At 41.9% G+C, this 12,403-nt stretch overlaps 1 protein-coding gene across 1 annotated transcript in view; it reads left to right on the top strand.

Moving 5' to 3' along the window:
• The window catches only part of TAF4B (TATA-box binding protein associated factor 4b), a 116,181-nt gene that overhangs the window by 20,537 nt on the left and 83,241 nt on the right, over positions 1-12,403 (top strand). The window contains exons 2-3 of the mRNA XM_054017576.1: positions 7,167-7,315; positions 10,628-10,735. Of these exons, the coding sequence (XP_053873551.1) occupies positions 7,167-7,315; positions 10,628-10,735 (257 nt within the window). The remainder of the gene's footprint in view (positions 1-7,166; positions 7,316-10,627; positions 10,736-12,403) is intronic.

Below are 12,403 nucleotides of genomic sequence, written 5' to 3'. Positions count from 1 at the left end.
AAGGTCGCATTTTGCCTCTTAATGCTGAGTGCCTGTGGCTTTGCTGCTAGAGATCACAGGTCTGGGCAACAGAATTCGGCTTGCATGCGGCCATGGTAAGCCATTGTTTTACAGCTTCTGCACCCTCCTTTCCCACTTACCAAGCATAGCCTATAGAGTGCTGCAGAAGCCTGGCCAATCTCAGCCAGTTGGGGGGGGCGGGCAGTGTGGGGGGGCTTGTCTGGGCCCCTTCAGGCAAGTAGAGTGCTGCGGTTTTTCTGTTAACATTCAGCAGCACCAGAAAACAAACTAACCACCCCCCCCCTCTCGCCATGAATTCTCTGGGATGATCACGGTACCCCTCCCCCCACCGCGTGGCTGGTAACAGGGAAGATCCCTGCTAGCCAAACGCGAAAAACTCAGGGCCAATTTCCCATCTGCGCTTGGCTAACTGCAGGGAAGGATTTATTTTCCGCCACAGGCAAACAGCCCAGTAGGAACGGCCACCTCTGTCCCCTTAATTAAGTTCCCGTATTTCAACCAGGTTACCAGGAGTGATATCACTCTCCTGAGGATTACACAACAAGATAAAGAACGGATGTTGCTTGAATGCCAGCAAACACCGGGACCATACGCTGCCAGGCTTTGTCAGGCAATGATACCAGATTACTTGCTGCAAGCATGGCGTGGTCAAGTGTCCTACCATGGAGGAGGGAATAAGGATGCACTGCCCAGAAACCTTCTGGCAAGGCTTTCGGAGTACCTCCAGGAGAGCTTCATGGAGATGTCCCTGGAGGATTTCCGCTCCATCCCCATACACGTTAACAGACTTTTCCAGTAGCTACAGACTTTTCCAGTAGCTGAACTGACCGCGAATGCAAAGTCAGGCAAAGTAATCATTAAAAACCGTTTGCTTTTAAAACAAGTTTTATATTTTAAAAGGTAAACTCACCTGAGGTCCCTTCCATGGGGTCAGAGTCTTGGGTACTGGCTTGGGAGGGTACTTCAGTCAGGGTGATAAAAAGATCCTGGCTGTTGGGGAGAATGGAGTGCTGTGTGCTCTCTGCAAGCTCATCCTCCTCCTCCTCCTCTACCCCATCGGCAGAATCCTCAGGCGTCGCTGATGAGACTATCCCCGACCCAGAATCCACGAACACAGGTGGGGTAGTGGTGGCAGCCCCCCCTAGAATTGCATGCAGCTCGGCACTGATCTGAGTCCCTATTGTGGCCTCTCTCCATCATGCCCTTGGAGATTTTTTCAAAAGTTTTTGCATTTCGTCTTTTAGAACGAAGTTCTGCAAGCACTGAATCCTCTCCCCATACAGCGATCAGATCCAGTACCTCCCTCACGGTCCATGCTGGTGCTCTTTTTCGATTATCAGCCTGCATGGTTACCTGTGCTGATGAGCTATCTGTGGTCACCTGTGCTCTCCACGCTGGGCAAACAGGAAATGGAATTCAAATGTTCGCGGGGCTTTTCCTGTCTACCTGGCCAGTGCATCCGAGTTTAGATTGCTGTCCAGAGCGGTCACAATGATGCACTGTGGGATAGCTCCCGGAGGCCAATACCATCGAATTGCGGCCACACTAACCCTAATTCGAATTGCTAAAATCGATTTTGGCACTACTCCGCTCGTCGGGGTGGAGTACAGAAATCGATTTAAAGGGCCCTTTACATCGAAATAAATAGCGTCGTTGTGTGGACGGTTGCAGGGTTAATTCGAATTAAAGCTGATAAATCCGAATTAAAGTCGTAGTGTAGACCAGGCCTAAGGCTACACAGCGACACTCAGGCCTGTTCTGTACTTAAATTAGATTGACCTAGCTATGTCACTCGGGCCTATGAAAAATGTCATGCCTGAGTACTGTGGTTAGATGGACCTAAGCCCATGTGTAGAGACAGTTAGGCTGACAGAATAATTGTTCTATTGACCTAGCAACTGCTTCACAGTTAGGTGAACTAATCACATCAATGGAAAAACCCCTTCCATTGATGCGAAAGCTTCTACACTAGGCACTAAAGCAGCACCCCTATGTTTGCTGTAGTTTCTGTGGTGTAGACAAACTTCAGGAAAGTTAAAATTAAGCCATGTCTAGACTTCCACATATGTCAGCAAAACTTACGTTGCTCAGGGAGGTGGGTAAAAAACACACCCCTGAGCAACGTAAGTTTTGCTGGCATAAATGCTCGTGTGCACAGCGCTATGTTGGCAGATTCTCTCCTGCCATCCTAGCTTCTGCTGCTCATTTAGGTGATTTTATTATGTCAATGGAAGAGCTCTTTCTCATCAGCATAGAGCGGCTACATGAGCGATCTTAGAGGCACAGCTGTATCGGTACAGCTGTGCTGCTGTAAGCCTGCTAGTGTAGACGTGTCCTAAAAGTGTGAAGTTAAGTGCATTTAAACCCCTGTGCAAATTCTTGGATTAAGTGATAGTGAGATAAGGCCAATTTACTTCTGAAAAAAATCCCCATGTAGATGCTCTCAAAGTACTTTAACTAATGCACTTAAGACCTTTAGTTAATTCATCTTTACTTTCCTGAGTGCCCCATGTAGACAAGACTTTAGCTTTTACTGTATAGAAAGGCATTTCATATTTTAATCTTCCTCAGAGATGGTTAAAAGTTCCCCAGTATCATGTCATGATCCAATATATAATGGCTTTTGCAAGCTTTGCATTTTAAAGAAAGATATGTTTATGGATTGCACTTTAAGAACTTCCCTTGGTTGTGCACTTTTGGTGGGAATTGCTGTCACTTAAACCAAGTCGAACTAGACAGCCCAGTAGTGAGTTTAGGTAATTTGATGATAGTGAACTCTTCCAGACATTGTGTTTGAGTTTTAGCAGGTCTTAATATAATCAGGACTTAAAGTATTGACAAAAATCTGTAATAAACTGAGCTAAGTTATTTCTGGCAATTTACATGAGTTAGATTAAAGAGCATATTTTAAAAGTTCATTTACTTATGTGACAGAATACCCAAATTTATTAAACTTAAACACTAAAATTTTGACTGCTATTTATTTTTAGCTGTCCATCCTGAGAGAAGCGTATGAAACTAAGGCCATGTCCACATTAGCAATCTTATTGTGGCACAGCTGTACCGATGTAAGATCGCTCGTATAGCGGCTCTATGCTGATGGGAGAGAGCTCTCCCATCAACATAATAAAACCATCTCCATGAGCAGCGGTAGCTATGTTGGCGGGAGACCATTTCCTGCTGACATAGTGCTGTGCACACTGGCGCTTCTGTCGGTGTAACTTATGTCACTCGGGTGTGAAAAAACATCCCTCAGAGCGTCATAATTTATACCGACAAAAGCGCTAGTGTAGGCATAGTCTCAGTGTCACTTCTATCCTCTTCTGTCATTGCACAAAGGGCTGGTCTCCACTACGGGAGATCAATGCTGCTGCTGCTGCAATCGATGCAACAGGTATCTATCTAGTGAAGACCTGATAAATCGATGGCAGAGCACTCTCTGGTCGACCCCCGTTACTCCAGCTCTTCGAGAAGGGTAAGGCAAGTCGACCGGAGAGCGTCTCCCATTGACTTAGCGCAGTGAAGACACTGGGGTAAGTTGACCTAAGCTAGGTAGACTCAGCTACATTATTCATGCAGCTGGAGTAGTGTAACTTAGGTCAATTTACCCCAGTAGTGAAGACAAGCCCAAAGTTAAGGTTGCAGACATGATAGGCAAATCTCTTGTTCAAAGAAACCAAAGGCCTTGTTTCCTCTGGAATATTAAAAGCATGTTAGAAGAAAAAGATTATCCATCTCAAGATTTTTTTAGATTTTGTAATATGGAGTTTTAAGTGTGGGCCAAAACTGATCTGACAGTGTCCCTTTAATGTCTTCCAAATGTCAATATACCAAAGTGAATATATGCAGCAACAGTGAATTTCCTCTATCTACTTGGACATCTTTAATACAAGCAGAATGATTTACTGTAATTGACTAGTTATGAGATATTTTTCCTTCTCATGGAAACTTATGTATAAATAACGTAACTAATGCCCGTTACATCATTAGTGAACACCACACTTGGGCCCCAGTCCTGCAAACACTTGAGTAATGTTAAGCAAATACATATGTGAGTAGTCCAATTGAAGTCAATGGGACTGGTCATGTAAGTGATGTTAGGCATGTGCATAAGTGTTTGTAGGAGCAGGGTCTTGAAGACCAACTGGCTCCAGTCTGCTAAAAGATAACTAGTCTGTTAGTATTGCAAACCATGCCTCATTATGAGTATGTCTGCAAAGCAGCTAGGCGGCTAGCTAGCGGGCACACTCATTTTCAGGTCGAGGAGAGCTAGCATACGTATATTCTATCCGTGCTGGGAATTATACCCCCTAAATACATATGTGGGGTCTGGCAGGATTGTACTTGAGTGGCTAACCTCAGTCACCATCCAAGTTGTCACAGCCACGCTGTTGTATTTAGGCACCAACACACACATGTCTACCTGTGTTGCAAATTACACCTTCTGGTTGTGTAAACTTCCTCCTTGTATGTGCAATAGCTGTCAGTTGAAGAAACTGTAGACCTTAAGTGGGTTTGTTTTGTGGTTTGCACATCCTGAGAACTGATATTAGATTGGATAACTTTTAAAACCGTTCAGTCAGTGTATTAAGTTATGTGAGATGCCTTGAGCATGGGATAGGTGATGGAGAAATCCAACTATAGAGTAGCAAACTTGAACTACAATCTTGTTTAAAAGTACAGAGGCTAAAGAGTGTGAAGTACCGCAAGCAAAAAGTATCATGTTGAGCGATTCTGGTTTGTATTGTCTAACAAATGTAGACTTGCAGAATGCTTGGTTGAGTTGTTGCATATGCTTACTGATCTTTCATTGCTATGGAAAGCTCTGGAAAAGCTTGGTTATTAAAGATACCTTGAGTAAAATTTTAATATGCTTTTTAAAAAAAGGTTTTGGATAGACTCATAGACTTTAAGGTCAGAAGGGACCATTATGATCATCTGGTCTGACCCCCTGCATGCTGCAGGCCATAAAACTGTCCCTACCCCTTCCCTGGACTCTGCTGTTGAAGTCCCCAATCCTGTGTTTTAGTGACTTCAATCGGCAGAGGCCCTCCTGCTAGTGATCCCTGCCCCCTGCTGCGGAGGAAGGCGAAAAACCTCCAGGGCCTCTGCCAATCTACCCTGGAGGAAAATTCCTTCCCGACCCCAAATATGGCAATCAGTAAGACCCCGAGCATATAGGCAAGAGTCTCTAGCCTGACCCCTGTTAGCCATTAAACTATTTACCTACCATTGCTTGGTTTTCCTTGACTACTATGTTTTACCATTAAACCATTCCCGCCATAAACTTATCTAACTTAATCTTAAAGCCAGACAGGTCTGTCGCCCCCACCGTTTCCCTCGGAAGGCTGTTCCAATATTTCACCCCTCTGACGGTCAGAAACCTTCGTCTAATTTCAAGCCTGAACTTCCCCACGGCCAGTTTATATCCATTCATTCTCGTGTCCACATTAGTACTAAGCTGGAATAATTCTTCTCCCTCCCTTGTATTGATCCCTCTAATATATTTAAAGATAGCAATCATATCCCCCCTCAGCCTTCGCTTTGTCAGACTAAACAACCCAAGCTCCTCTAGTCTCCTTTCATACGACAGGTTTTCCATTCCTCTGATCATCCTAGTCGCCCTTCTCTGCACCCGTTCCAGTTTGAGTTCATCTTTTTTAAACATGGGAGACCAGAACTGCACACAGTACTCCAAATGAGGTCTCACCAGCGCCTTGTACAACGGAAGCAGGACCTCCTTATCCCTACTAGATATACCTCGCCTAATGCATCCCAAGACAGCATTGGCTTTTTTCACCGCCACGTCACATTGTCGACTCATAGTCATCCTGCGGTCTACAAGGACCCCTAGGTCCTTCTCCTCTTCCGTTACTTCTAACCAATGCGTCCCCATCTTGTAACTAAAATTGTTATTAGTCATCCCCAAATGCATCACCTTACACTTTTCACTATTAAATTTCATCCTATTTCTGATACTCCAATTCACAAGCTCATTCAAGTCTCCCTGCAGAATATCCCTATCCTCCTCCGAATTTACAACGCCTCCCACCTTCGTATCATCTGCAAACTTTATCAGCCCACTCCTGCAATCGGTTCCGAGGTCAGTTATAAATAGATTAAATAAAATGGGTCCCAAAACTGAACCTTGAGGCACTCCACTAGTAACCTCCCTCCAACCTGACAGTTCACCCTTTAATACGACCCGCTGCATTCTCCCCATTAACCAATTCCTTATCCACCTCTGGATTTTCATATCGATCCCCATGTTTTTCAGTTTAACCAATAATTCCTCATGGGGTACAGTATCAAACGCTTTACTGAAATCCAGGTATATTAGGTCCACCTAATATATATTAGGATATTGGGAGTTGCTACAGTGAAAGAAACATATAGGAAAAAAGACAATTCAAAGACAGGAAAGGGGCAAAGAAAGCAGGATGTCTTTTTCCTGAATGTCTAAATAAAATTTCTTGTTTCAGTTTAAAAAAATTTAAACCTATTTTGAAGAGGTCTTTAGCCAATGGCTGGCATGTACTGGGAGCGACAATTGCTTTCTAATTAATATTAGTCTGCCTACATATTTCAGTTTCCATTGCAAACTTCCTCTAAACTGTAAGTGCACACATGTTCATCTATATTTAAGGGTACACTTGTTGGTTCAGGGAATTAAGTGCAAACAAATCTAGAAGAGCTCTTAAGCTCTCCGTCAGATAGTTGCATGAGCAAGTGCTGCCAACCAATCCGCTCTGGATTTTCTTCATATTTCTTTAAAAAAAACCAAGCAAACAAAAACAAATATCATTGGAAAAGCAAAAATCCAATTATGTGTAATTAAAATCAAAATGTAATATGTGGTGTATTAAATGTGTGGCTCAGTATTGCTATTTGTTTAATGTTGCTGTCTGTGACTGTAATAGTTAAATAATATTGCTGTCATGAAACATATATAAAGTGCAAGACAGTCAAGTTAAGGCTGCTCTTCGAGCCTTAGCCCTTGCATTTCCTCACTCTTGTCACATTGCAGAGATATTGCTATCACATTACCTCAGTTCTTTGCATGTAATACAATTTTTAAAAATTCCTTAGGTACTCTTCAATGCAGTAATTCCTCTTAACAGTCTGTTCCTTTTTCTTGCCAACAGGTACAGTTCTTATCCGAAGTAACAATGGTCAACTAATGTTAGTATCTCAACAAGCAATAGCTCGAGCACAGAGCCAGACACAAAATAATACAGGTGCAAGACCATCAATACCTACCAGCACACCTTCAGTCAGAATATGTACTGTACAGGTAAAACTTCTTCAAGCAGCTTGATTTTGCAATAGCTGTACTGTATTGTTTCTTAATATGATGTATTTATAACTTAGTATTTGCAAACCTTGTAGAAGTTTCATTAAATGTTGTTTGAAAGTCTTAGTTTTTCCTTAGAATTAATGTCACTGTGTATTTTGCTTTCATACTTTAAAAACTAGGCTTGGCCAGTTTCGATTTTTATCAGTAAACGTCAGTTTCACCATACATTCACAAACTGACTAAAATATTTCCATCAATAATAATCAGAATTTACAGATAGGCAAAGTAAAAAATGCTGCTCACATTTTAGTTTGATTTAAGAATATTTATTTTGTATATTTTGAAGTGGTGATGACTGTCTTAACAGTTTATAAAGCTTTCCATTTTGGAATCTGTCATTAAATAATTTCCTGACCCCTTATTGTCTGACTCCTCTACCCCATAACTTCATGCAACTGTGAAAATTTAAATTGATTAATGAAAAAATTAAAAATCAATTCTGTTGAAATTAAAAATAAAAATCTGATTGTGTAAAGCCTATTTAAAACATACTCTGCTACTTCGCTCTGGATTGCGTAGCTCACATGAGAGAAGACTTTTAGAACATAAAATTTTAAAACAATTTGATGTTTAATTGTAACTAAACTAGCATTGGCATTGGCTTCCATTTCCTTTCAATAGACATATTACTTAAATTAGTATTGAACTTGAAAACCCTTCCAGTGAAATCCTGTAAAACCTCCTAAGGTAATTATTTTTATAGCATAGCTAGCAAATAATCTAACAGTGGATTTCAGTCTTGCTGTTCTCACACAGGGTCCCTTTTAACCAGTGTAGTGGCCCCTGTAATTGGCTCAAATGCTGATTTTGAAAACAAAACTTCTGAAATTACTAGTTGTGCAATTACTAGTTTATATGCTCCTCCCTGATTTGCTGCTTGTTCCTCCTATTTAGTTTGTAAACTCTCTGGCAGAGGGCCATCTTCTTGTTGTATCTGTACGGTGCCTTGCACAATGGCACCTGTAGGTGTTACCACAATACAAATAGAGGGCCATTGCTGGGTATTCTAGGCACACTTTGTATGTCTTCAAAACAAAGAACAACAAAAACCCAACCCTGGAATTTAAAAAAAAAAAGGAAGGAAACACTTTTAATGTTTGTGTTTTAATGTTTGCTTTGAAAGCACTGTGTATGCTAAGTAGTTATATTTTGTTTTTAACATTCCCCTGCAGTGTTTGCAGCTAAGGGCTTGTCTTCACTACCCGCCTGGATCGGCGGGTAGAAATCGATCTCTCGGGGATTGATTTATCGCGTCTCGTCAGGACGCGATAATCGATACCCGAATTGACGCGTGTACTCCACCAGCCCAGGTAGGAGTAAGCGCCGTCGATGGGGGAGCTGCGGCAGTCGATTTGACGCCATCCTCACAGTGGGGTAAGTCGGATCAGATACGTCGAATTCAGCTATGCTATTCCCGTAGCTGAATTTGCGTATCTGAAATCGATCCCCCCCGTAGTGTAGACTAGCCTAAGTTACAGTGGCATTGCCTTCAAATTGGAGAATACTCACCATTCGCTATCTAAAATGAATAAAATTAAAAGTAAATGATACAAGGTTTGCGTGTGGTTTGAAAAAAGAAACACTTGATTTGTTGATAAAACTCAGTTTTTCTAAGACTTAAAATTCATATTTAAACACCTAGGTAGGTGCCCTGAATTTCAAAAGTGCTGAACTTAGAGGCCTATCTTTAGGTATCCTCCTTGGCCGGAGTTATTAGTTGTTAGTTTAGTGGTTAAGGGGGGAAGCTGTGGACGTGGTATATCTTGATTTTTAGGAAGGATTTGACACAGTCCCGCATGACATTCTCCTACGCAACCTAGAGAAGTGTGGACTAGTTGGAATTACTATATGGTGTGTGCACAGCTGGTTGAAAGACCGTATACTTAGAGTAGCTGTCAAAATGGGGGGATGTACGGAGTAGGGTCTCTTCTGTGTCAGGTACTAATCAATATTTTCTTTTAATGACTTGAATGATGTAGTGGAGAATGTGCTTATGAAATTTGCAGATGACACCTAACTAGGAGGGGTTGCAAGCACTGTGGAGGATGGGATTAGAGTTCAAAATGACCTTGACAAACTGGAGTACTGATCTGAGACCAACAGGATGAAATTCAATAAAGACAAGTGAAAAGGACTACATTTAGGAAGGCAAAATCAAATGCACAACTACAAAATGGGGAAATAACTAGCTAGGTGGCAGTACTGCTAAAAAAAAAAAAAAAGTCTGGGAGTTATAGTGGATCACAAATTGCATATATGAACCAACATGATGCAGTTGTGAAAGGCTGATATTTTGGGATGTGTCAACAGCAGTGTCATGTAAGACATGGGACGTAACTGTCCCGCTCTGTTTGGCACTAGTGATGCTTCAGCTGGACTATTGTGTACAGCTTTTGGTGCCGCACTTCAGGAAAAATGTGGACAAATTGGAGAGAGTCCAGAGGAGAGCAACAACAATGAAAGAAGGTGTAGAAAACGTGACCTAGGAGGAAACGTTTCAAAAACTGGGCATGTTTAGTCTTAAGACAGAGAGGATCTGATAAGGCTGTTATAAAGAGGACTGTGGTCAGTTGTTCTCCATGGCCGTTTAAGGTGGGTCAAGAAGTAATGGGTTTAATCTGCAGCAAGGAAGGTTTAGGTTAGATATTAGGAAAAGCTTTTTAACTAGAAGGATAATTAATTAAGCACTGGTATAGGCTTCCAAGGGAGGGTGTTGCACCCATGTCACTGGAGATTTTTAGGAACAGGTTAGACAAACAGCTATCGTCAATGGTCTAGATATACGTCATCCTGCCTCAGCACATGGGGCTGGACTAGTGACCCCTCCCAGCCCTACATTTCTGTGATTCTATGTATATCTGAAAATATATAGAATTTTAGCCTTCATGTATGAACCACACAAATCTGGACATATCAAAATGAAGAGTAACGAGTGATTCTCTTCATAACATGGTCACCGTTTGTCTACTTCTGTACTAATCAGCAAAAATGCCCAAACTATTTTGTTTACTGTACTGTATCTGTTTACCTTGTTATAACATTGGTAGTTAAGTAGGTTTATTTACACCTGCACACTCCTTCCCAAGTTCATTTTTAAATTGTTGGATTAAATTAATGCCTTTTAAAAAAATGTTTTGCATTGGGCAAGAGTAAGTACTAGTTTAGGTAAATGTTTCTAACTCTATTAATTAGTCTAACTACTACTCTATGCCTTCTGTATCTTAAATATTCTATCTTTTTATTTTAAAGAACACTGGCACCCATTTACTAAAAAAAGTAGTAGCAACTCCTGTGAAAACAGTAACTCAAACAACGAATTCAGTTGTATCTCCTGATCAAAGACCTGCTATAGTACAGGTATGTCTTTAGCTTTTTTTAAGCTGGCATTGAGTTCTTTAATATTTTTCCAGATAAAAATGAAGATTATATAATGTTTAAAATTTATAATTTTACGGGGTTGCCCAAACAGCTCAGGAGAGCCAATAATCTAGATCAGTGGTTTCCAAACTTTTTTCATTGCGCATACCTTTCAGTAAAAATTTTTTGAGCATGCCCCCCCTGCCGCGCTGCAGGGCCGGCTCTACTGTTTTTGCCACCCCAAGCCTCCCTCCCCCCCCACCCCCCCCCCCCACCCCCAAAAAAAAGCCGCTCGGACTCCTGCCCGAACTGCCGAAGCAAAAAAAGAAGCCGCCCGAACTGCCGAAGCGGCGCTGCTCTGGTGGCGCTCCTCCTGCTGTGCACCCCGAAGGATCCTCTTGCTCACCCCCTGGGGTGCACGCACCCCACTTTGGAAACCACTGATCTAGATTAGAGAGACAAGATGGGTGAGGTAATATCACAGAGCTTTGTGTAAGCTCAAAAGCTTGTGTCCCTTATCAACAGCAGTTCATCAATAAGATATTCCCTCACCTACCTTGTGTCTCTAATATCCTGGGACCAACATGGCTACAATAACACTATATGATTGTATACAGATTGGCAGTTGCTTGTATATACAATCTGACTTTAAATTCCATAGCTATATTTTTTTAAATACACTTCTCTCTGGATACTGGGATAGAGACAGCTGTCTCAGTGTAGTGTTTCACTATCTGCAGCAGTATTGTCTCTGGACATGCTTTCTTTTTTAAAAGAATCCCTTGTACATCACAGTCTAGCTTTCTGTACAGGGCTACCTATCTGTTCTTAGGGAGCAAAATACTAGATAAACATTGTATAATAGCAAACTAATCCTTTCTGTACTAAAATATTCTCTACTCCCTTTCTTCTTGGTGGCAAAGAAGCCAGGGTGGGGAAGTTGGCCTGGGGGAAGTCTGACATGTTAACCATGTTCTTTTTCCCATCATGAAAAGACAGCATGAAGGGACTTGGGCTGTGTCAGGTGGCTCAGAGTCCTGAGCAGGGGCACTCATCCCCACTGGCTGAGAGTTCTTGACTTGGCTGGTCATTAGGAAAGGGACTTCCTAGCCTACAGCAGTAATTAACAAGCTGACTTCTAAAGCTGTCCTCCTGCTGTCTTCAGATGCCCATGTATATTGGCAACAGATCAATTTATGACATCATAAAGAGAGGGTAAGGGGGAGAGTCTTCACCCCCCTGCAATGAGGAGGAAGCAAAGGGGGTGAGGAGAGAAATATGACAGTCACTTCATTTTTAAATTTCCTATTTTATTTATATGCATAGGGAAGAATTTAAATCTTGCATCCATCAAGAACAGATATGGGTGTTATGCATTGCTGTTTGTTCTTCAGTTTGGTCTAATTACAGGTGTTTGTAAACCTTCTCATATGCTGGTGATGTCTGTAGACAGAGGTCCTCTCATGGACCTCTCCACGCCAGATCCCACACCACTTCTGGATGTAGGAAAATACTAGGCTAGCAGTAGGGAGATGAGGTGAAGATAAATCTGTTTAATCTTATGGGTGATGCTGCTCATTTTAGTCTTTGCAGCCCAATCCTCCATCCCTGTATTTAATTCAGTGCCTTTATATTTGGTAACAAATCTCCCTTTGTTGCACACACTGT

This window comes from Malaclemys terrapin, chromosome 2, assembly GCF_027887155.1.
Source record: "Malaclemys terrapin pileata isolate rMalTer1 chromosome 2, rMalTer1.hap1, whole genome shotgun sequence".
Taxonomy (NCBI): domain Eukaryota; kingdom Metazoa; phylum Chordata; order Testudines; family Emydidae; genus Malaclemys; species Malaclemys terrapin.
Note: the sequence above shows the minus strand (reverse complement) of the source record. Positions and strands in the feature narration are given on the sequence as shown.